Source organism: Dicentrarchus labrax, unplaced genomic scaffold (genome assembly GCF_905237075.1).
Source record: "Dicentrarchus labrax unplaced genomic scaffold, dlabrax2021, whole genome shotgun sequence".
In the NCBI taxonomy this organism is placed as follows: Eukaryota; Metazoa; Chordata; class Actinopteri; family Moronidae; genus Dicentrarchus; species Dicentrarchus labrax.
This window is the reverse complement of record NW_026136723.1, coordinates 14703226-14727825: the sequence shown is the minus strand read 5'-3', so window position 1 is coordinate 14727825 and position 24600 is coordinate 14703226. Positions and strand designations below refer to the sequence as shown.

At 40.8% G+C, this 24600-nt stretch overlaps 1 protein-coding gene across 1 annotated transcript in view; it reads left to right on the top strand.

The window, feature by feature from the left end:
• gabbr2 (gamma-aminobutyric acid (GABA) B receptor, 2) overlaps positions 1-24600 on the top strand; it is a 174241-nt gene that overhangs the window by 136717 nt on the left and 12924 nt on the right. The window contains exons 14-16 of the mRNA XM_051390179.1: positions 19968-20078; positions 22643-22867; positions 23068-23250. Coding sequence (XP_051246139.1) covers positions 19968-20078; positions 22643-22867; positions 23068-23250 — 519 coding nt within the window. The remainder of the gene's footprint in view (positions 1-19967; positions 20079-22642; positions 22868-23067; positions 23251-24600) is intronic.

Here is a 24600-nt window from a genome sequence, read left to right as displayed (position 1 = left end):
CAATACTCTCAGAAAGTGCATCATGGGAGGGAGAAGATGTAAACCATATGGCGCTACTTGAACTAGACCCCATCCACTTAGCTTCCCTATTCTCTTCTCACCTCTCACAGGGCTACATGGCATCCTCATTTTCTCTTCCTTTTTTTTTTCAGGAAATCTTATGCCTCCCAAGTTTAACATAGCAGTGGCATCAGGGTGGTGTTAGTGGCCTCACTGAGGTCATAAGCATTTAGCATCTTGCAGCATTAGCATTAAAGCTGTTGCCAAAGTTAAAAAATCACGGAGGAAGTGATCTTTGTTAGCAAAATCTCTGGTCTAACAAAACAAATAAGCACACCATCCGTGTCATCTTCATTTAACATTGCATAATGCTATAAATTAAGCCTGACTTTTTTTTCTGAATGATTGTCACAATGAAATAAAGCAGCAGTAGCATATTGACAGCATGTTAGCTATAAAAGCCCAGAACTAGAGATGACTGCTGAAAATTACAGTCATTAATGATGAATTACCTGTCATGTGTGAACTGCTTGTTTATTTCTGTGTTAAATTGTCTGATTGCTTCTCTGTGGCGCATTGCACATTATCAGCTGCAGCGAGGCAGGCGCTCCCTGCGTGAGATTTGAATGGTGAGATGTGTCACTGTGAGAGAGCGAGAGCGCAGCGATGCAGAAGAGGTGTTAGGAGCAAAGAGAACGAGAGAAAGAGCAAGAGGAGGTGATGGCAGAGAGACGGAGAGGAAGAATAGCTGGGAGATGGTTAGATAGCGGTGAAGGGAGCCTTGCATGCTGCAGGCACAATCTGCGGATTGCCAGTTGGTTTACCTATGTGTGTGTGCACATTTGCTTATCACCCGCCTATGTAAATACATAACTTATGTATGTTTACGGAAGAGGTGTCGTTACGTTGCAGGCCTGCCACCCCCATCCTCCCCACCTTCACACCAACCCAACCTCTCTGACAGCCATCTGTCCGGTAATTAACCTGACTGACACACTGTGCAGCATTGACTGCCTTACTGCTCTTCACCAAATCACTTGTGTGTGTGTGTGTGTGTGTGTGTGTGTGTGTGTGTGTGTGTGTGTGTGTGTGTGTTTGCTTGCATGCATCTACATGTGCGTGCATTTGTCCACCTGTCTTTAATTTTTTTGGCCTGCACTTACTTGCGTCTACCTCTTAGGCTGTGATCATAATGGATGGGTCTGTTCTCTCTGCGTGACACTATGTGTCCGTTTTCATTGCTGTAATGTAATCTGATGCAGAGAGGAAAAAACAGTGCTGTAGAGCTATAGCATCTTATGTATACTGCAACTATAGCACCCATTAATTAGTCATTATAAGCAGACGGGGCAGCTACGAGGGTAGGTAGAGGAGGGAGGGCCAAATTAAGTTGGAAAGAGTGACGATAGTTACAGAGAAAGGGTATGAGAGAAACAGAACATTATGTGATTGAAAGCAAAGAAGGTGTGAAACAGCACTGTTTGGATGTACCTGACACTGGCACATTGATATTTTATTCTCAATGAAGGTAGAAATGCAGACTCACCCTGCCCCACACTTTATAAACCCGAGGAGGAGCATATGGCGTGTATTTTATTTTTTTTGTGTGTGTGTGTGTGTGTGTGTGTGTGTGTGTGTGTGTGTGCATGATGGAAGAGTTGCCCTGCAGCTTCAAAATAGCCATAACAGCAGTGCAGCATTTCTCATATAGAGAGTACTGTATCTGCAGTGAGGTGTCAGGTTGCAGGCACCCATGGAAAAGCTGCATTTATTCTGTTAGCTATCTATGTAATTTCATCTATGCGGTATGGTATGTCTACTTAATATACATTCTCAAACCAGATAATACCTGCAGCATGATAGTTATACATATATTTAAGGGACACGTGACGAGTTTATATACCAGATTAGATTATGCTGGTAATATGTTACGGTTTTCTCTTTATTATGCCCTGCAGGCTAATTGAAGGCACTACACTATTTTTACCTGATTAACAATCAGTTCACATTCATTTATTTCAAAGCTTGATTTACAGCATTTCTGTACATATGCATACACAAAAACATCTCCAATATATAAATACATACAGTTTGCATTCCTTCACAAGACATACTGCTATTGATTTGTTCTCAGATTAAATGTGCTGCCATGTCCTCAGAATGAGATTCACGTAGCCTCAAGAGCCTGATTGGATTGGGGGATCGATAAGGTGGCAGAGAAATGGAGAGACGAGAGATGAGAGAGCAAAGAAAGAGAGAGGGAGAGAGATGTATTCGCTGTTCTTCATTACACCTATAAAAGGAAAGAAATGAGAAGTGGCAGTGAGGGAGTAGTAGCATTTTGTTGCAGCGCAGTCCCGACTAAACCCTGAAGTGCTTTGCATTATGCCTCTTAGAGCATATGTAATGTAGTAAAGAAATAAAATGAAATGTGCAAAACCTTAAACATTTCTAATGCATATAAGTGCATGTGTGTAAGGTACGAATAATCAGAAACAGTGGCATTGTGATGCTGAAATTCCTATGACGGAGGACAACCTAGGGTTGATAATTTTGTCTGCAATGTGAACTTATATCCCAGATGTATAAATGTACTAGAGACAGAAGAGCTGGAACTAAAGTGGGACAACACCGGAGGAGCTGAGGTGAGCGTCACAGAGAGGGACAGACAACGCATCAGAGGGCTCATCTGTCTGAGATAGCTGGGTATAATTAACAAGGCTTTGGTTTTTAATTAATCTGCCTCAATCAGAGTAGAAATTCTATTCTTACTTTTTGGACTAAATTAATTCAAGGACACGCGCTCCAACAGCAAAGTCCACAGACTGTGTACTCTTGTCTTTTTCCTCCCTTTGTTCATGTTTTTTTTCTATTCTCATTTCTTCTCAGTGTGCTTGTCCAAGTGTTTTTTGTTCTTTTTCTTCTGTTTGCTCTTTCTGTCTTTCGTTCCTCTTCATTCAGATAAACTCCGATATTATCTAAATCTGGCACCATCCTGCAAGTGAAAAGAGAAAAAAAATATTGTGTCCTGTGTTCCAACATTATTCCAGTCACAACCTTGCCTGCTAGGGAATGCGCCAACCCTGCAGTGCCCTCCAATGGTGGGTCTGTGCCCAGGGAGGACGTGGCAGCACCTGGTGATGATCCCGATGGCCAAACTGAACCAGCTGAGGCCCGAAAACAACCACCATCTGACCATCTGATGATAATAATAATCTCTCTGTCATATTGCCAGCTCCATGTGGCCGGGACATCAGAGAGAAGCTATTACTCTGCTTTGCTGGGGTTTACTCTCTCTCTAATCGTCTATCTCCTTTTCGATCGGTTGATGCTATATTCTGTGGCTAGAGATCACTCTGTCTCTGGATATGTAGGTGATTTCCCCCCTCTTTTTGTCTCTCTGTCTGTCTTTTTATATCTCTTCATTGAAAATACAGTATGATCTAGATAATGAGAGGTCATAGAAGACAACACCAATTGAAACAGTTCAGTTGACTCGTCACAAGGAGTTCTACTCTGTTAAAACCGTTTGGATAATGTCCTCTTTGGCTCTGGGAGGAACTTCCCAACATTTGAAAACATAATCCTGTTGATGTCATCGAGGTGGGACATGAAGCATTCAGCGTTTTTGGAGCTTGACCCATTCTAAGGACTAAAAGCTTCAAATTTGATCATTCTTTTTAAGATCTGTCTCTTGTGAGTACCTCCAACTTTATTGATGTGCAGTACTAAATTGCTTGAGCACCCCCTTAACCACCATCAAGCTAATACTCCCCTTTGCTCCACTATTACTGAATTTACCCATCTGCAATCTGTACTTATTAACTAGACTGTATCACCGTCATTTAATCTCTTGGTCCCACCAAAATGATTTATTTGCTCTTTTTTCAGAAGAATAGTTTTCCATCACACCTATTAGATACTGTTCAATACTGAACTATGGGATGCTAGTCTAAGCTACGGAATTGTCTATGGCTTTGTTTTTCCTATTGGACTTGTGGCTACCAGATACCAATGCATCCAAATTTTGAAATTGTTTTTATAAGCGTTAAAATAACAGAATAATGCAGACGAAACCACAAAAACAAGACTTTTTATTTTATTCAAAACAAGTGTTTGCACTATCACTCGGCTGGCCTCGCCGCCACCTGTATTTATCATGCATACACTACCTTTTATCCCTGAATTTTGATGAGGCTCTCACTGTGATGGATCTAGATGGCACATGACACAAATCAGAAGGATAATGACATGCAAAAGAGAATGAGAGAGGCCTGTGAAAATTGACTGTGAGATGGGCATTTATTTTTTGTGCGTCAGATAATGACGATGTCTGTTGATTCGATGCATTGATGGCATCTTGGAAAGCTGCTGTTGACTCAGTAGATGGTTGTGTGGACACCTTGTACCAGACTACACAGTTATTCTGTTACTCTTTACGGTGTCCAGTCCATTACTGTGAAAGGCATATGTTCTTGCTAAAATGGGAACACAATGAGGTACTGTTTGTCCAAAAAACATTTGTCTTGTGCTTTGATCTCCTTTCTAAATAGGCACTTTCTTGGCATCCTCTTCCCTCTTTTAACTGCACCGGAGGGAAGGCAGCCATCAGTGAAAGAGATCCAATGGGCTTGTTTTCTGAGCTATAGCACAGATATATTGGATTGGTGAGAAAATGGGCTAAAATTGGATGAAGAGTAAGTGTGTGCATGTGTATTCGTGCTTCAGAGGCCACCACCAAAGTGTGTGTGTGTGTGTGTGTGTGTGTGTGTGTGTGTGTTATACTTGGCAAGGGGAAAAGGGAGCTCCATTCACCAATCTCCTACTTGAAAATGAGAGCCGAGAAGTTTTTTGACAGTTTCATTTTCAGGCGCACTTCAGTAGAAGATATGTATGTGACCTCATCTACCTTGACTGTGCTTTGCAATATATCAGCATCTTTTCTGACACAATATAGGCATAGCTTTCAATCAGAGAGCACAGAATCTGTTCTTCCTCAGGTGAGCAAGGACCCTGTGGTACGTATTTGATCATTTTGATCTTGTAGTGTAGGTGTATTAACTATTCACGTCAACAGACCAAGAATGTTAATCGCAGTATTGCAGCGATCACTCAGTTGAAAATATCTTGCTTCTCTTTCCTGCCTGTGACCATACCTCACCTCCATGACTCAGGTGAGATTCTCCTCTGCTGTGATTGGTGGCGCTGCATCATTCATGGGTGTGACTGGTTGGCTGTCCTTGGGGAGGCAAGCCAATGACAGTTGAAGTAATTGACTGTTAAGCTCTTATGGATTTCCTGCCTGCTGCTGATGTAGCAGAGGGTTGATCAGCCTGCACTGTACACACACCGGTGTTTAAACACGCTCTCTCTCTCTCTCTCTCTCTCTCTTACACACACCCATTTAACTTGGTGATAAACACAAACAAAGCAAGGTGTGAATCCTTTACTGGCTTACGTTAAAGCCTACCTAATTGCAGGCATATTGTACTGTATTGCAAAATGAATTATCACATTGTTGTGCTATGTGTACTGTTAGAGATCATACAAGGATGGAATTAGGATGGTTGCTGTTTCTCCTTGGGCACTAGTAGCCAACCATAAGGTGTTGTGTTTGTCAGAGCCAAGCTTTAGCTAGGTGGAGAGATGCCCCTGGGAGTATCTGACTCACCCATGCCAGTGTGGGTATGTGCATGCGTGTGTGTGTGTGTGTGTGTGTGTGTGTGTGTGTGTGTGTGTGTGTGTGTGTGTAGGTGTGTATGTGTAGGTGTGTGCGTGTGTGTCTCCCATGCAGAGGCTGCGAGGTGTTGGCATAGCTGTCATATTAAGCCAATGGTGTTGAACTCATTGTGTCAGCTCCTGCAGGCTGCTATTGATGCTCCTATCATATAACTTTCTCTTTCTTCCCCTCAGTGTGGCACACTGGCCACATTCTTGTCACTACTTGCCCCTGACAAGTGCATGCGGGTGAGCGTGTGGGAGTACATTTGCAATTGCGCCTTTGCAGCTGTGCCTGAGTGTGCATGTTTGTATGTGTGGCTACGTTTGTATTTTTATACGCTTGTGTGTTCTTCCTTCCTGCTCTCATGGCGCATCATGGAGCTCCTGCAGAGCACTGCTGCATTTCTGCATCATTAGGTCTCTCCCTAAGGTTGAGCAAGAGGCCGAACCTGGCAGGCAATAGATTGGGACCAGAGGAAAGAAAGAATGGAGAGAGGATAGGAAGTGAAACAAGACGGTGTATTAAGAAGCAAAAGATGAAAAAGAGCGGACGAGTGAAACGTGGCTAACTGAGAGGAAAAATGAGAGAAATTGAGAGTAGAGAGATTTAGGGGAGACTAAAAAAAAGATGGAGTCACTGAAGGAGCATAAGGTGGAAAAGAATGAGAACAACATGGAGAAACTGTTAGTCAGGGAGAGACAAGCAGAGAAAAAGATGGAAAGTACATGGTGAGGAAGACTAACAGAAAGAATAATGTGAGAGAGACTATAGTTCTAGGCCTCTAAAACAGCTGCACCCTGCAAATCATATTGTTAATGGGTATTTTAATCTAATTTTGATCTTTTCAAATGTTGCTTCTCTTGAAAAAACTGCCACTGAGGTGAAATAATTTCCTTAGGTTTAATGTCCGTCCACCTGCTGAGAGACCTTTAATGAAGCAAGTGACCACATAAGGGCTGACATAAGGCTGGGCACTTCACTCGTGTCAAGATAGTATAACTTAATTCCAGCAAATACATGTACAGTAATTGGACATTTTGTAGTATGGTGTAGCTCTCCAAACACCTGAGGCCTGTAGCAGTGGCCAGCTGACGGAGGCCGGTGGAGGAGAAGGGATGTATTATGCTGTCTGCTCCTATTAGCTTCCATACACTATCACACATACTAAAGCGTATAAAGCTAGCACTGCAGAAAACATTCATTCTAACAAGTCACTTAGCTGGGTCTTGTCACAACTTGGCTCGAAGAAAAGCAAAGGGGACGACTGCACAGGGGTCATAGTTTTAAACATTTATTTAAACCCAGACTGAAGTTGAAACACTATGACTATGTGAAGGGTGCAGAAATATGGGCATTTCAAAAATAAGTGAAAAACATAACACATAACATTACACACGTACATAAACAACATTTCTTACCCCGATGGCTTGTTTTGACGTAAAGACAGAAGGATTTGAGATTGGCAGGGAGAGTTTAAGAGGAAGATTGAGTAAAGAAATTGAAAAGAAGGAAAGACAGATGAGGGCTGTGGAGTGGGGAGGTGATGAAATGGTAAATATGACAATGATATAGAGAGTGAAAGTAGAGAAAGAGGAAGCAAAGGGTTATATTACAACAAAGAAGAAAGGTTTATGAGCTCTGTAGAAGGCACAGTTCCGATCAGAGACTCACAACTTCATACTATATGCATAGAGTGAGATGCAAAATTGCAGTCAGTATAAATACTGCCATCTACTCTCCTTGGAAAAGTAGACAAACAATACTCAGAGGCCTCTACCACTAACACAGTACAGTATACTGTAGTTTGCTTGGGAGCCAATTAAGCAACCACAACACAGGGCTCATGGCAACTTGGGGCCTCAAAGGACTCAATTACTGCTCTGGGTTTGCAGGGACAGAGGGAGAGGCAGAGAGAAAGAGACACAAAGAGACAGATTCCTCAAAAGAGGATAGTGCAATTTCCCTCTACTGTAAGTACAGAGATTCTTATAGCTGTCCATTTGCAACATGGGTAATCAAATATCATAATGACACCATGTTTACAGAGAATAATGGTGTTGGGCTGTTTGCTTTTTCTACCAGGGAAATGCCTTATGGGGATTTCCCCAGACAATTTCCTCACTCTGCATAAAGGATAAGAAAAATGAATTTTGCAGGGTTGAAATAGGTCATTTATAGTCTGCATTCTTATTGTGTTGAATCACTGTTGCATTTGATGTTATTAGGTACTGGAGCGGGAAGTATCTGCAAGCAAATTAATTCATTTTGTGAACATATTGCACTCGCTCGTGGCAGATTTAAATACAGTAGGTCCGCCTGTTCAATTAATGTTTAACATGGCAGATAATTTCCGGTAATTTCCTGAGGAAGATATTATATGATATAATAGGATGGTCCTGTATCAGACAGTGTAAACAGGCAGGGAGAGAGAATGAATGGAGAACAATGGAAATGATTTCTTGGCTGTAAAGTCAGTTTGTGGCACACATTTGTTTGACAACGGATGATGGGAAATGTAGTGAAGCAGGTAAAATGAAAAAGGGTTATTACTGACATAATGATGCTGGGCTTTTATTTCGGCTTATTGTAGTCTATAATTACTATGACTGGTTCGCAATAAAAGGCAGTGGCACCAAAGGCCGTTCTGGTATTGAACCAAATCGAAAATTATTGCCTTGAGGAGAAAAGAGGGGAAAGGAATAAGAATGGGTTGAAGGGGAGTGTCGCACGTGGAATGATGAAATAGGAGAGGGAAAAGGTCATCAGAATTATATAGAAGAAATTTGCCTTTAAAATTAGATTTATGTGCTGTGTCATTTTTGTGGCACAAGGCGCAGAGGTGTGTGGGCCTGTTTGTTGTTGGAAAATATGAAATAAAATATGTGCTGCGTGTGTGTTATTCCTCGCTTTGGACGAACACCTCCACTTCTCTCCGGGACTGTTGATTTAGAGGGACACTGAGGGTCCATCTGTCCTGGAGCGGACTGTCTGTTCGCCTGCAGATGAGGTTTGGAGTCATCAACCACTGGCCTGTCTGCAAGCTGGCAAACAGGCCAGAATAAGGCCTGTTTTTAAGCACTCGAGAAAGGGAGTTGCTAGAAGAGAGATAGCTGGAAGGAGAATGAGAGTGAGAAAGATAGAGAAAGAAAAAGAGAAAATACCTAAGGGTGAGGTGATGTGTGAGAGTACCTTGTCATATCTGATGGCTTATCCCCGGTTCTTGGTGCTTTCCATTTGTCACTGAGTCAACCAGGATTTATGAGCTTCTTCACAGCTACAAATCCTGATTATGGTCCTTCAGATAAAGAATGACACCCAGGTGTTAAAAGGAGTCTGTTTGTGTGGACTGGATGGTTTAATTTCCTTGAGGATTTGGGGAAGGGCATGTATGTGGTAAAGGCAAACTAATTTCCACAAATTCTGGTTCTAGTCTAAATATTTCCTCCTGGGTGTTTTCCAGTTAACTAGCAACATCCCATGTCAGTATTTTGTACTTTTGATTTAAAGAAATCATTGAAAATAAAGACTGTGTATACACAGTCATACGTTCGTAAGGACCAGGAACATTACGTACTACAGCTGTCTCAAAATAAGTTTAAAGCTGCACTAATCAATATTTGTATATTACCTTGGATCAAATGACTATGTGTAATGTGAAAGGGGTCGCTTGTAGTAACCTGCTGTGCATCGGCGTATGAATGTGAATGAATGCGTATAAGTTTCTGTTTGTGATGGGCTTTGCGATCACTGTATGAATGTGTGTGAATGGGTGAAAGTGGCACGTAGTGTGAAGTGCTTTAAGTGGTCGGAAAACTAGAAAGATGCTAAATACAAGTACAGTCCATTTACCATACCTCCAAAGAAATGTGCCCTCTTACCAGCAGCATACAGACCTCATTAACAGTATTCCCACCTCTCTGGCATTATACTACCTCTGAAGAAATATACCTTATCCCTCAGCAACGTATATTTTTCCATAATGACGTACCCACATCCTCTGCAACTGTGGCAACAATGACATAAGGCAGTTACAGTTACACCCAACATACAGCCCTAAGCTACAGAGTGTGCAGATGGGAGCTTTGATGAAAGCTAGCATTATGACAGGGAGTTATGTTAAAGTATATCAGCCATAAAAGCAGTTGAAGCCTACGATAACGAAAGCCTTAGCTCGCAATCTAGCAGACTGCCAGGCTATACCGCAGCATTTGCATATTCTAATGAGCCCAATGTTCAGGGTTAGCCGCTTACACTAATGACGCGTTTAGCTCTTAATAAATCAGTTAAGGCAGCTCCCTGCTGGAGCCGAGGGAGCTGCACCCATATGCGCGAGTCTGTGTGTGTGTGTATGTGTGTGTGTGTGTGTTTTGATCTTACTGTGTGCATATTTGTAATGTAGATTCGAGTATTTGTGTGTGTGCCATAATGCTGTAATTTTGTGAGAATGCGTAAGTGAGTGAAATAAGTCTGTTTGCGAGCACGCATCTACTTGTTTCTGTTATAGTGCAAAGCCAGCATGTGCATTTTTGTCTTCAGTCTTCATTTAAATGTCTGTGTGTGTGTGTTCATGTGTTTTTGTGTGCATTTGCACATGTGGATGGGGTAGTAGCTTCTGCTCCGTCACTTTGATGTTTCTTCTTTTGAAGTTGTGGTACGAGCAGTTCAACAGATCATTATTTTGTATTTCTCTACCTTTTACTTAAAAACTTTGACCTGTCTTGTACTGTTTAATACCTTTTACTTTATATTTCATCATATCTTTGCACGTGTCTCTCAACCTACAGTTCATGTAACTGGGATGGAAATAACAAGTAGGGTGATCAGTAACTTTGTTATGTTCAGATCCACAACAAAAACCTTTTAAAACTTCCTGCTGGCCAGTGTAGTTGCCACCTCTGCTGACAGTGCTGTCAAAGGTACAGTAACTGAAGCACTCTGCACTACATTTTATCACTGAACTGAGATTACAACACTGTTTTCTACTGTGACGATTCATGAGATTCTCACTTCACAGCGATCAGATGCCAGCAAAGGTACTAAAATGTCATTCTCAGGTAAAAAGTGAGACTTGACACGTACGCTGACGCATCAAGCCCAATTTAATAGTTCGGAATAATGCATGCTGAGCAATTGCTACTGCAAACAGGAGAGGAAACAGGGATGTGCATGTCGTCACAGACAGGTGAATAAAATAATAAAAACCCTTTGCAGCTGTTAATTTCCCTGCATGACGCTCCTTTTGTTTGCAGTCTTTGGGCGCCGGTAGGTCAGCCAGTTTTCTGAACAACATGGAATCAGTCCTTTGTCAAAACATTATTGTGCCAGTGTCTTGCAGAGAGAGGAGTAACAAAAAAATTTTTAAAAATCCTTTCGCAATTTCATCATGCCACTGCCAATTTGGCCCAGTGGTGGTTAGAAGGTCATTGGGCCATGGTTCTATCAGAAGGATTAGTCCTTAAATGGGATTACAGGCCCGTATGAAAAAAGGAAGAATGGGAGGTGGATGCTCAAGCAAGCAAGAGAGCAGAAATATTTAAATGCAGACAGACACATTCAAGTAAAGAGATCATTTTATCATCATTAGTGGGGAAGTGGAAAAGAGGGGGAGGAGACTCTTAAGAGGGATGGAAACTGTATGGTGAGCTATGAATTCTGTAGTTTAATGAAGATTAAAGATTGAAAGATTTGTAAGAATTTGTGTGTGTGTGTCTGTGTGTGTCTGTATGTGTGTGTATATATGTAGAATTAGCATAGAGAACAGTGTAATTATGTTTCTTTTTTTTCTTTTTTGGGTTTTATCTTATCTCTATTGTTTTTCTCTCTCTCTTTCTTTATGCGTCTACCTCGTTCTCTCCCTTTTTAAGTGAGCCAGAATAATATCTGTGAAGATGCACTGAAGTGGAATATCTGGTCACCCATCCAGCGTGACTATAACAGTAAAACACACAAGCTCTCACACACAAGCATACACATACATAAACATACGCGCACACACACACACACACACACACACACACACATTTAGATGGTGTTCACACACACTGTGAAGTGGGATGGCTGAGATCCACATGGCTTGGAGTGCCAGCGGCGTCTTGCTGCCCTGCCACCATGGCCTCTCTGCATGTAGGTCAGCCTTGGCCGGGGGCACACCACCCTTACCCTCCCTCCCTCACTCTCTCTCTCCCTCCCTCGACTCCCTCTCGCACACCCACCTCCCTCTCTTCTTCCAACCCTTCCTCAATGGCTTCCTCTTCCTTTCCTTCCTCTCATTCTTTCTTATAAAGCAACCCTCATGACCTGCCTTATGAAATCTGAAATCTCCATTGGTTAAACTCTCGCAGTGCAAACTCATAGGCCTGATATTTTTTTTGATTTTGCAAGATTGCTATCCTGTGAAAACTCCCAAAATCCCCAAATTGTAAACTCTGTATGAGCTAAGAAAAACTACCCTATTCACAGTTTACATATATTTTTTCAGATATTGCATTGTGGTTTTAAATAGTTTGTTTAGGTTACAGAGTAGGAGAGATTTTACAACCCACAAACAATGTTTCCATATAGTTAAATAGAAACTAGCTATATTCCAATAAAAGTTTCAGATAGGACATTCCCTTGTGACCGCAAAATGCACAAAAAATGCAAATGCTCCTATCTAGTGTGTGGTTTGTCTCTACATGGCAATTCAACATGGCAGACTCCATGGAAGGCGACCCTTGGCATCTGTAGATCTAAATGACCAATTCTAAGGTACCAAAAGCATCACGATGACTCTACTCAGGTGATTATACACTAATGAAAACATAGTTATGCATATTATATTTCATTTATGCCAATAGAGCCTCCTAAATGTTACACACTGGACCTTTAATTTGACTATTGTAAGCTACTGTTAAGATAAACAGTGGAAGCCTCCTTGGAAAGTGTTCTTTCTTCTTCTTTCATACCCTAATGAGGACTGCTGTTCGTCATCTGATATTCAAGTCGTGAGCCTCATCAAGAGATGAATCAGGTGTTTTGCTGTTAATGCACACACCCTAGCATCAGGAACAAAGAAAAGGTCCTTTTAATAATCTCATCACCTCAGTGGGGAGGCTGAAGTTATCAAATTGGGAGACAGAGCTTTAAACTCTATTTATTGCAGCAGGTGAGAAACTGGTGACAGTGTGCGGTGTTCGAGAATGACGCAGTTTGCTTAATCACAATTGACAGTCAAAAGTCGGTTGATACCAGCTCTGTAGTTCTTTGGCCATACTTAAGTTATTCAGCATGGGCAATTTCAAGCTGTACCTGCTGTTGGTTTACAATTTCCTAAATTATTGTGTTCAGCTGACATGTCGCAGGCAGTAATGTCCAATCTACAAACTAGACAGGTATGAAGTTTAGAATTGACATAACTAGGCAGCATTGTCCTTTAAGCCCTTTCTTGGCAACACTTTACTTTAGGTCATCCTATTTAGTATTTATAAGCAGTATATACACCGTTAATAAATGCTATACTAACTGGTCTATAATATAGTTGTATGCAGATGTAAGGTCAGTTTTATGTGCTTATTAACATGCAATATGTATTAACAATTATAACTTCAACTATGAAGACATGGTTTATATTATTACAACTGTGTTTTACTGTATTGTCAGCCTCCACTTATAGGTGGAGTTGTAGTTGTTGGCAAATACATAAAAAAACACTTGCTTAAATACTGCTTAAACGTTTAAATACCACTTATAAATTCTAAATAGGGGGACTTAATGTTTTTTCCCCAAGTTGGTCCAAAGTCCTGAAGGTCTATGTGAAGTTATAATCTGCCATCACAGATTGGCACACAGCAAACACTCTTTGTACCGTCTGTTTGTCCATTTCCTGTTAAGCTATCTATTTTTGTCAATAACCTTCTGTGCTTTAAAAGTAAAAAGCAACATTTTGGCAACAGCTTTGTTTCTAGCTGCCAGTGCAACACTAGTGTCCAACTGGACTGTACAGTGACAAAGACTACTTATTGGTTGCAGGTAAAATAGGAAAAAAATAGTAACAAAATGAATTTGAGGGGAAAATTGGGTGCACATTCTTGAAATTATGGTAAGTACAGCAATTATAGTCCAAGGCAAAAACGAAAAGAGTTTGAAAGACGGATCAAGGGTTGCTTTGGTTAGGATGAGGCAATCAGTGCTGCTGTCTTTAACTTTGAAATTAGGTTGCCATCTGGGTTATGGCTGGACATGTGCAGTAATGTCATGGTGAGTGTACAAGAAAATATCTCCTAAATGGGTATGAACTCCTTCTCTTTGGAATCGCTGGCGTCAACCTCCCTGTCCAACCAGCTGAGCTAATCACCCACTATGCACTTCTCCTATCTGCTTGTCTAAAGACCATTACTGCTGTTCAGAATTTCATAGAGGGCTCGTGAAAACGGTGCTCGCTGCTTTTCAAATGATTTCCTACAAATTACTGTGGCACCAGGATGTCTTTCATCTTCCCATCTCTTTGCCCTATGTGCTCTTGATGTGTTTTTCTCCCCCTTTTCTCCCTCTCTCATCATGGATTTTCTACATCCCCTCATTCATTCTTTAAATACCTCCACCCTTATAACATTCCTCAGTACGCTAAATACTAGCAATTGCTTCTCTTGCTTTCCTTGAGACTATAAACCAAAAATTACATTAGAATAACTGTAGTAACAGGGTACTTCTTGGGGTCTCTTCTGAAACAACTTTCAAGATTTTCCATAATATTACATTCGTCAAAAGTGTAATCCTTTACAGTCAGTCCTAATAGCAGTGATTACCTTCAGACAGCAGAGACACGGGGAAAAGTGACATACGACGAATGCTTAAAAAATGCATTTTTGCATGTATGAAAACAGTTGGTGCCGCACAGGATAATGTGTTTGTGTTTGTGTGGCATCTCTATTACACAGCACCGTATCAGTGTGTTTCTCTCCCTATCTCTGTGCCCAGAAAAACAGTTGGCAGGGCTGGTACCCTGGGCATCGGCAAAACACGATGCCACCCGCTGACATTCAAAACGTCACCAATCACCAATCGGAAAATCAAAATTTGTCATTATTTAATATACAACATATGACATTGCTTACTGTTCCAAGAGAGATTTCAAATAGCCTCGGCATGCTTAAATGTAAATTATGTAATCCCTGCAGTAATCACAACAGTGAATGTATTCTGTTTTTTTATGATCAAACTTTTACAATTTTCTTTGAGGACAAAAAATCTATTGTCGGCTTTTTTTTTTTTACAACAAACAGTGATTCCCATTTTCTCTCCATCTGCACTATTCTCAGTGGCTTAGCCTCATTTGTCATTTTTCATCACAGTCAATCTCTCCGCTTTCTTTCAAAATATTACACTGACAGAAATCGCTGCCACAAAGACCAGAAAGCTCCACCCACAACACCTATCTTTCGTCTTCATCTCTCTCTCTCATTCTTTCACCATGGTGGAATCTCCTCTGTTGTAATTGCCAGTATGAGTGATGGAGTGTTTCTGTCAGTGTTTGCCTGATAGCTCATCTATACACACACAAACAATCACTAATACACACACAAGCCCAGTCGCATTACGTATGTGTGTTCACAGAATGTGCAACCGTTGGCACCCGCAGGGACATATGCCTGCGCACGCACACACCTCTGTGTGAAGTAGCTGCAGGTGACAATGAGTGAGCTCTCCATTTCCTCCCTGACTTGTTGGTCTATCTGTCCCTGCTCTGCATCAGACCAGAGGCCATCATATAGTGAGAGTGAGATCCCTATCCAGAAACAAGCCCTATCTGTGATTCTGGATTCAAGGAAAAAACAGAGATACAGGTTGTTTACTTTTAAATGGCACGGGGAAGAAGCATCACAGTATTTAATGAGGGTTTGGTGAGTTCAGACACAAATCTTATAGCAGCAACTTTCCAAAACACCTTATACATTTTAGGTTTTTAAATGGGTCGTCTTTCCTTCCAAGGCAGACCAATGTTTCTAATTAATTCAGTACAGTATGAAAATCAACTTGCGGTGACTTGAAAACACATTCACAGTTAATTTTATTTTTGCACAAAAGTACATCATCGTTGCATGGTAACTAGAGGCGTGAGAGTTAGTTGCTGAACAGCATCCCATTCTCAAGCTTTGTTACACCATCAAAGAATGGAAGCCAAAATAGTCAAACATGGATATTGTCAATAGGATAATGTCAAATTGATTTGATTTTTCAGGAGCCTTGAGAGTTGGCTCTCAGATGTCAGAGCTTTCCAACAGTACATTCATGTAACAAGCTGGGAGATGAAGAAAATAAAAATCAACATTTGTCTGTTCCTATCTTTGAGAACCATGGGGTGTGTTTCTCTGTGTTTAGAAAAATACATCTGATAATCAGATAGTTGTAATTTACAGTCAGCTTGTCTTCAATCTTTACCTCCATGTCTCCACCTATCCATAGCTCTTCCTGATATATCCACTTGCCCTCCCCTCTGGTTCTTCTGTTATCTCTTCCTTTTAGAATTTCCTCCTTCCTTCACTTTAAGTTATTCTTCAGTTAGAGGATTGACACCATCTATAACTCTTACCTCTCTGTGCCATCATTTGTACCTTCCTTCCATCTATTCTGCTATCCCTATATTATTCAATTAACTACAACTTCCATCTTCCCATTCATACTTCTTGCTCCTGTCTTCTGTCCATCCCACCCTCCATTTTTTTCCCCCCTCTTCACTCCATAACTTCCTTCATCGCCTCATCTAGCTCCATCTCTCCATAGACGATCAGCCAGTACTGTGCCCGCTTCAGCCCTCCCAGAGTGATCCCGTTAGAAGGCTAATGCTGTGAAAAATGACAGTGAACCGGCACTTTTACTGCCATAACCACTGCTTTTGGGCCGCCTGCCGCCTACAGCCCTGTTGCCTGGCAACTCCCCAGACAGCTTCCCCCCCGAAAGGCAAGAGCTCTTGTCTGCTCTGCTGCGATAGAGACCCGAGCCTAATAAGCATTATATCTCATTTTGTCTTATCATTTTGTTGTTAGTGACACAAGTTTGCTCGGAGCTGCGACTATGCAAAGAGCACTGATGCAGAATATGTCTCTCATATTGAATGAACAAAATGATTTGCAACAAGTGTGACTTCTTGGAGTATTGTTGTTTGAATAAGAGTTTGCTCAGCCAAAAAACATAAATATACATAAATGACGAAGATGTAGATGATGCAATAAAGTTGTACAATTATCATGTCATACTCGTGTACATTTACACCCAGAATATTAAGTGCTTGTGTGAAAACAAGCTGATATATGTCACCCTACTGTTCCTTCAGATCTGTTAACTTAGTAAAAGCAGCACCAAGGTCTACTAATTCATCTAGTAGAGCTGGTGCCCCATGTACCAAGGCTGAGTCCTTGCTGCAGCAGTGATGGGTTCAAGTCCGACCTGTGGCCCTTTTGCTACATGTCATCCCCTCTCGCCCTCTTCCCCCCCTTTTCCTGTCTAGCTTGAGCCGTCCTGTCAAATAGACAAAAATAATAAAAAATATTTTTTTATTAAAAAGAACAAAATTATTAAGTAATAACCATCTCCCACTAGTGAAACCCCTGATCATTTATCATCATTTATTAGATAGAGAATTAGTCTGCCTATTTTATGTCTGACAGAGTACAAGCATAGAATGACAACTGATCTGACATGAGTAGAAAGTTCAAATTGGCTCACAATTATTTTAATTTCTTTGGACAAAAGAGATGATAATTAAGGAGAAATATATTACAGTACTCTCAGTAAGGTGAACATAACATGCATTTAATTTCTCACTGTGCATATTTAACATCATGATGCTATATCCTTTATGTTAATGTGATGGCATTCAAACAGATATGCACTTGGTCCGACCTGGTATTAAAAAAAGCCATGTTTAACAGATAACGGAGGCCAGCTATGTTACATATTCCATGTCTGAAAAAGGCGTGAGTCTTTTCTTCTATATATACGGAAGGCAGTAGAACTGAGGCCTGTCTCTGTCGAGCTTTATCTTCCGTGCTACACCACATCTGCTACAGTCTAAAGTGGCCAGCAGATTGCAGAAGGATTGTCTGTATTGTTTACATAAAATATAAAACTGTGTCACTTCCTGTGACCAGAAATGATTCCTGCCACTAGCTTGTGCCCAGAGACTTGGCCAAACCAGGGCATCTCATACATAACTCATGTATTTTCTCTTGCTCAGTCCCAACACATTACTTTAAGTTAAAAATAGACTGAAATATATTTTTTTCATGAAGAAGTTACCTGTAGCTGTACAATAAAAATGTCATGCTTGGGTCTCAGGATTCTGTACTGTGTCAACTAGCTGTGGTTTCTTGTAAAAAAAAAAGAAAAAATAGCCTGTCTGTGCGTCATCTCCTGCCCCACTTTTCCTGTTTTTCCACCTCCTTGATGGTTTTAAGGCAGAAACATAGTTATTCAAGTCCTTCACCTAAAGTTAACAATAATCCAAAGCTAAAATCCCAGAATATTCACAGATATGAGTGACGTGAGTCACGCGGTTGCCATGGAAACTCTCGGAAGAGGTTACAAGAGTGCTTTGACAAAAGTGTGTGAACTCACTGGCACCGATCCTCGCTCTTTAATGTGTTTCTGTTTTGAGACATCAGAGGTTATGAAGATCTTTGCCAGATGGTGGAAAATTTGACTCTACATCTGAGTTGTAGGGGGGTTCCGCCTGCTATGTTGTCTCGGCGTGTGAAGTGTAACTACGTACGTAATCCTTTGCGGGATTGAATGTTGAAAGCCAAAGACAGTGAGTGCAAGCTGGATGAGGAACATTGTGTGAAAGCTGTATTTCCAAGGCATAGACATGGGAATTAAAGCTAGAAAACTGTACTATAATACACATGTACAGTTCAAGGATATCCAGAAATGATATGGTATCACAGCTTATTTCTGTTCATCTCTGGTGGGTGAATCAGTGCAGCTCTTTAAGCACCAATTTCCCATTTTAAGTGATCATCCTATAGAGAACCACTAATGTCAATCCATCAAGGTCATGGAGGAAATCATGAATAGTAAGCAATTTCCATTAATGCGAGCTGAATGGAGCATGTGTGGGTCAAAATGACTAGTGGAGGGGGTATTTTGCAGCACCTAGAGGGACCTGTATGTGTAGGTGTGTATTTATGAATGATGAGGTTATTCACATTAAAGTACTCACTCAGTGTAGTATGTATGAGGACAGAAACAAAGCTAACATGTCAGTATTCCTTTTCTGCATCTCTCCTCATCTTGCATTTTGCCCTTAAGGAGTTTGCTTATGAACTGAATTTCAGAAAATAACACGTTACACTTTAGATGCCTGTACACACCTACACACACGCACACACGTACACACACACCATCTGCTGAGCTATTAGACATGTCCTACTGTAAATAAGCCTGAAGAGACACACACACCTAGCGAGCAGCGTGGCATTATGCCCAGCCTTGCCCCAGGTGTCTCAGAGTTGATATATTGGTGTGGCCTCAGATGAATTCATGCAGGGCAAACTAATGCTCTTATTAAAGGCTTTTTAAAGCTCTGCCTAACAGAGAGAGTGAGCAAGAGAGAGGTAGAGGTGAGGTGTTTTAGCGTATTAATATCCACCTCAGGTGCTAATTTGCCCTGTAAGTCACCTGTGTCACCAGCTGCGGTAAGAAAAGTGAAAATGAAAAGAAAGCTGGAGAAATGAAGAGACGGGACAGGGTAGAGAGATAGCGTGACAGAGACTGAGTTAGAAACAAGAAAGAAAGGAGGAGGTGTAAATCACATTAATGAATAAGCTTCATTAGTCGTGCCCATTAGCGTCCTAAGCACGGATTAATTTAACTTCAGCTGACTTTGGAGAAGCCCAGTGGCCATGATGGCACACAGTTTGATTACACACCTGGATGTTTGATCACTGACACCCTTCATTCTGACCAGCAGCATACAACCTGTATAAGTTTTGTCCCTGAATGTGAGATTAGAACACCTGCAAAGATAAAACTAATGTGGAAACAGTTTATTTGCTTACAGAGGATTTCTTCCACTTTCAGCTGGTTTACTGGTTTTCTCTGTTGGTTTTATTGTTCCTCAAGGAAATGAAGCCTGTTTCACTGTTACTGTACATTTGGCGCTTAAGATTATTTGTTCATCTTTCTAATTTGTTTTTCCAAAACAATTTAAGTAATTTTGGGGGGGGGCATTGTACTCAATTCTCTTCCTATTTGTTTGTGTTGTCAACAGGCGGACCCCCAAGGCCGAGACATAGCCATCCGTCCCTTCTTGGAGCACTGTGAAAACACCCACATGACCATTTGGCTGGGCATCGTCTATGCCTACAAGGGACTGCTAATGGTGAGAGGAGAGAACACAAAATTTCATCATGTACACAAAGTCTGGATACACAGATAAATGTAGACTTTACAGTCTAATATGAATATACTGTACAAATCTGCTGGTGTGATCTTTAATAGAAATGTTCATGAATGAGGCTTGATGCTAGGCTTGTGGGGATTGGCGATTGGATCTTATATCGATGATTGAAGGGGTGGACGAACACTGTTTTTCCCGTGCTGATATTCAGGCAATTTTAACTGACTTACTGTCAGAACTGTCTTATGGGCGTAACCATGACCTGAGGCATTTATTTACACTTCAAATCTATTTTTTTTTACAATACCCACGTTAACATGAGTTTGATGCCCAATAAAAAGGCACTGAATAAATATATTTATCTACATTTGCTTGTATGCAGGGCCGAGTGTGCTAGAGCTAGCTTCAGTTTATAATCCCACAGACTCTCAAATAGTGACGGCCCACTTTTCCTTCCATGCTTTGGCCTAGTGCTGGCTTCGTACATGTTGTGAAATGAAACTTTTTTTTAATGTTTCAAAATGCTAATGTTACCGTGTGCAACATAACATGGACTTCCAGAGACATTTGAGGTGGCCATCATAGCCCTCCTTTATGGTTAGCAATAGTGTCTTACTCGATACTACCACTAGAAGTGGTAAACAGGGATTTTCAAATGGTGCATCAAGTGTGGGAGCTTTAATTAATCATAACCTGTGCTGACACGGTTATGACAGCAAAATGGTTCTGTATTCTATTTGGTGTGTGTATAAAAATATGTTAATGGGACTAGTTATGAATCTGCTTAATTGTAATAGTTGGGCATTTGGGGAAATACGTTTATTTGCTTTCTTGCCAAGGGTTTGATTTCCAGGTGCCGCCAAAACAAGAAGGCGTTGGAAAGAAAGACCTGGAAGAGGAGAGATTACAAATACATAGAAGAGACAGTCTCAGGGATACTGGCCAAGAAATAGTCTGTCATATATCCTTTGTAAAACTGCAAATTGCCATTTATACACTCCAGTTTTTGTATTAAACAAGCAAGATATAATGTGTTAATTAGGGAGCTTTAGAGGTGCTGCTGATATGATTGATTTTATCACCTTTGGACAGAGTGAGGCTGGCAGTTTCACCCTGCTTCCAGTCTCTATGCTATGCTAAGCTAACCGGCTGCTGGCTCCAGCTTCATATTGAACAGATAGATATGACAGTTCATGGATCTTCTCAACTAACTCTTGGCAAGAATGAGTTAGCGTATTTCCCAACACGTCAAATTATTCCTTTAAGTTGTTGTGATATCAGATTCGTTTTATGGCTTAACTGACCCTTGCCCTAATTCTGACTAATTTAATACAAATAGACATTAAAATTGTTTTCTAATCTTTAACATTTTCTGTGTTCACTGATTGCATTTGAATATATGACATTTATAGACATATATGTCGTTCTAAACCAACTGCAACAAATGTTAAAAAACATCCACTTTCCTACCACAAAGTCTTTTAAAACCTCTGTGAAGCAGGAGCCTATTTAAATTATGCAAACCTCTCTTCATTTATGGTGAGGCAAAGGAGAAGGTATGAGACAGTAAATCATCTTAAGCAGATTGAGAAAACGCAGAGGACGCTGACTAAAAAATACTGCTGAAAAATGCCCGAGACAGAAAGATGGAAGGAGTGAGGAAACTGTAGGGTAACAACTAGAAGAGCTTTGATATAAAATAATAAGATGGCAACAAAGAAGTTGAACAGTGAGAGAAGTTTGTATCAAGTGATTGACAGGAGCCCACATCTGTATTAGGCAGAGAGAGGGACAGTGCTTTCTCACACATACACACACACACACACACACACACACACACACACACACACACACACACACACACACACACACACATTACCATTACCTCACAGTCCCGCACACACGCTCACACATACCTGAGGCGCACTAATCCTTGATGACTGCTCTTTTAATTCTGCTGCTCGTCATTCCACTAACTCTCATTTAGACTTTAGAATAAGCAGGCAGGCCTCTTTACACAGCACATAGTGAATTATTCAGCAGACTGCTGCTGCTGCAACTCTAATGTTCAACCAAACAAACTAACTAAATAAAGATTTTACAAGCATGAAACCTAAGGCTGTTTAGAAGGGTGGCTTTAAGGCTTTAAGGCTCTTATCATATAATGAAGTGAATATTTGTCAGATTTTTTAAGTGTTTCTTTAAGCTGAGTGAAATTAAATGTTTCCTCACAACCTTCACTCCGTTCGCATATATGAAGAACAATACAGAGTACTGAACATCAGCATTAAGATTGAATAAGTTCGACTTTATTCTGAAAAAATCTGATGTTTAGAGAAACAGAGGCAAAATTAAAGAAAACTGCATAGTTTCAAATAGTGAGGATGACCAATACTGTTGACTTACTGTGTGTACCTTGACCAAGAGATACAAGTTCAGACTTTTTCTAACCAAAAGTCAAATACTGCCTTTAGTTTTTCTGATTTTTTTGTGTAACCTTCTCTCAAATTTCTAATAAAACAATTATCTTCTCTTTTCCCTGACAGTTGTTTGGCTGTTTTCTGGCATGGGAGACCAGGAACGTAAGCATCCCAGCTCTCAACGATAGCAAATACATCGGGATGAGTGTTTACAACGTGGGCATCATGTGCATCATCGGTGCTGCAGTGTCTTTTCTGACAAGGGACCAGCCGAATGTCCAGTTCTGTATTGTGGCACTGGTGATCATCTTTTGCAGCACCATCACGCTCTGTCTGGTCTTCGTTCCTAAGGTCAGCTTCTGTGTGAACAAGCATAAGTGGATAACTCTGCCACAAACTAGAGTGCTTAATTATCACCACATTTACACACCACACTTCACAAAGTCGTGGATGCTAAAAATGCAGCGTAAACAGTTATGTGTAGCTTTTTAATCCCATGTAATTTTATCCCCGAGTGCAGCTGTGACTAATACCCATAACCCCTCTTCCAGTTCATCACCATGAGAACTAACCCAGACGCAGCCACCCAGAACCGGAGGTTAAAGTTCACCCAGAACCAGAAAAAGGAAGACTCCAAGACCTCCACCTCAGTCACCAGCGTCAACCAGGCTAACACTTCGCGACTGGATGGGCTTCAAACTGATAACCACCGCCTCCGTATGAGGATAACAGAGGTCTGAGCTGATGAATACACAGTCATGTTGTACCTTTTTTTTAACATTCATTAGCACTTTACAAGACAGGACAACGATGCAGTGGTGGCAGGGTTTTTAGTTCAACAAGGGAAAGGAGAAAGTGCAAATCATTTAACTCCATTAATTCTTAATATAATGATTGTTAGTTGTTAAAAGCAACTCTGATCACTTCGAGACATTGTGTTGTCCCTAAATGCGTCTTTGTTCTACACTGTACATTTTCTCTGATTCATTTTTTAAAAATGTTTACTTATAGCTACTGACATTGAGTGACATTTGAAAAAATCGGTAACACTTTATAATGAGTACACACTATTAAGCATTAGTTAAGCATGAATAAATAATGAATTCATCATTTATAACGCATGAATACACATTAGTATGTAGTTTATAAACACAGTTAAAAATGTTTTATTCATCATTGATAAGCACATTAGTTATGGATTGGTAAATACTGAATTCATCATTTATAAAGCATGATTCTGCTGTAAATAGTCATTACTATGTGGTTTATAATCACAGTTATAAATGTTTTACTCTTCATTGTGCTGTACATTTCTGCATGCACTTGCACATCCACTTTTCAGACATGTATTAATGATTAGTGACTGTGTTAGCAGATGTTCTATAAAACTCACAACAAATTCATTTTCTAATGATGGCCTATAAACAGTGATTAATGCAGGAATTCACAGCTACAAAACACTTACTACTCGTTAATTAAGTATTTTGTGTGAGCTCATCTAAAGTGAGCACTATCTATGGCTTATTAAGCATTTACAAATGAGATATAAAGGCTGACAATGCCTCGAGACTCACAAAATGTTCAGTTATCTTAACAGACGAAGGAGAGACACAACACAAAGGGATATAGAACATATTGTATTGATATTTACTACAACTTCCCAACATATTGTATGAAGACGAACAAGGGTGGTTTATGAAGACATGCTATTGTTGTGATCTTATCTGTTTGGGACGTGTACGTTGAGCTCCCGCTCTCAGCACGTCATCACCGTTCTGACAGTGCAGCCAAGGGGAGCATAGAGAAGCACATTGGAGTCGGCGGCCGTCAGCGGCACTAGTGGAGAGTATGTGTCTTTGTTTGGTAGCACACATTATGGTTGAAAGATAACGTTAGCTTGTCACTTGACACTAACGACTCACGTTACTAACGTTACCGACCCGCCCGCGGTGGCTAAGCCGACCTAGTCTAGTCTCGTCTAGCCGGGCGAGGTGAGGGCCTAGCAGCGGCAGGTCGGCTTAGCCACCGCGGGCGGGTCGGTAACGTTAGTAACGTTAGTAACGTGAGTCGGGGAGCGAGGGCAG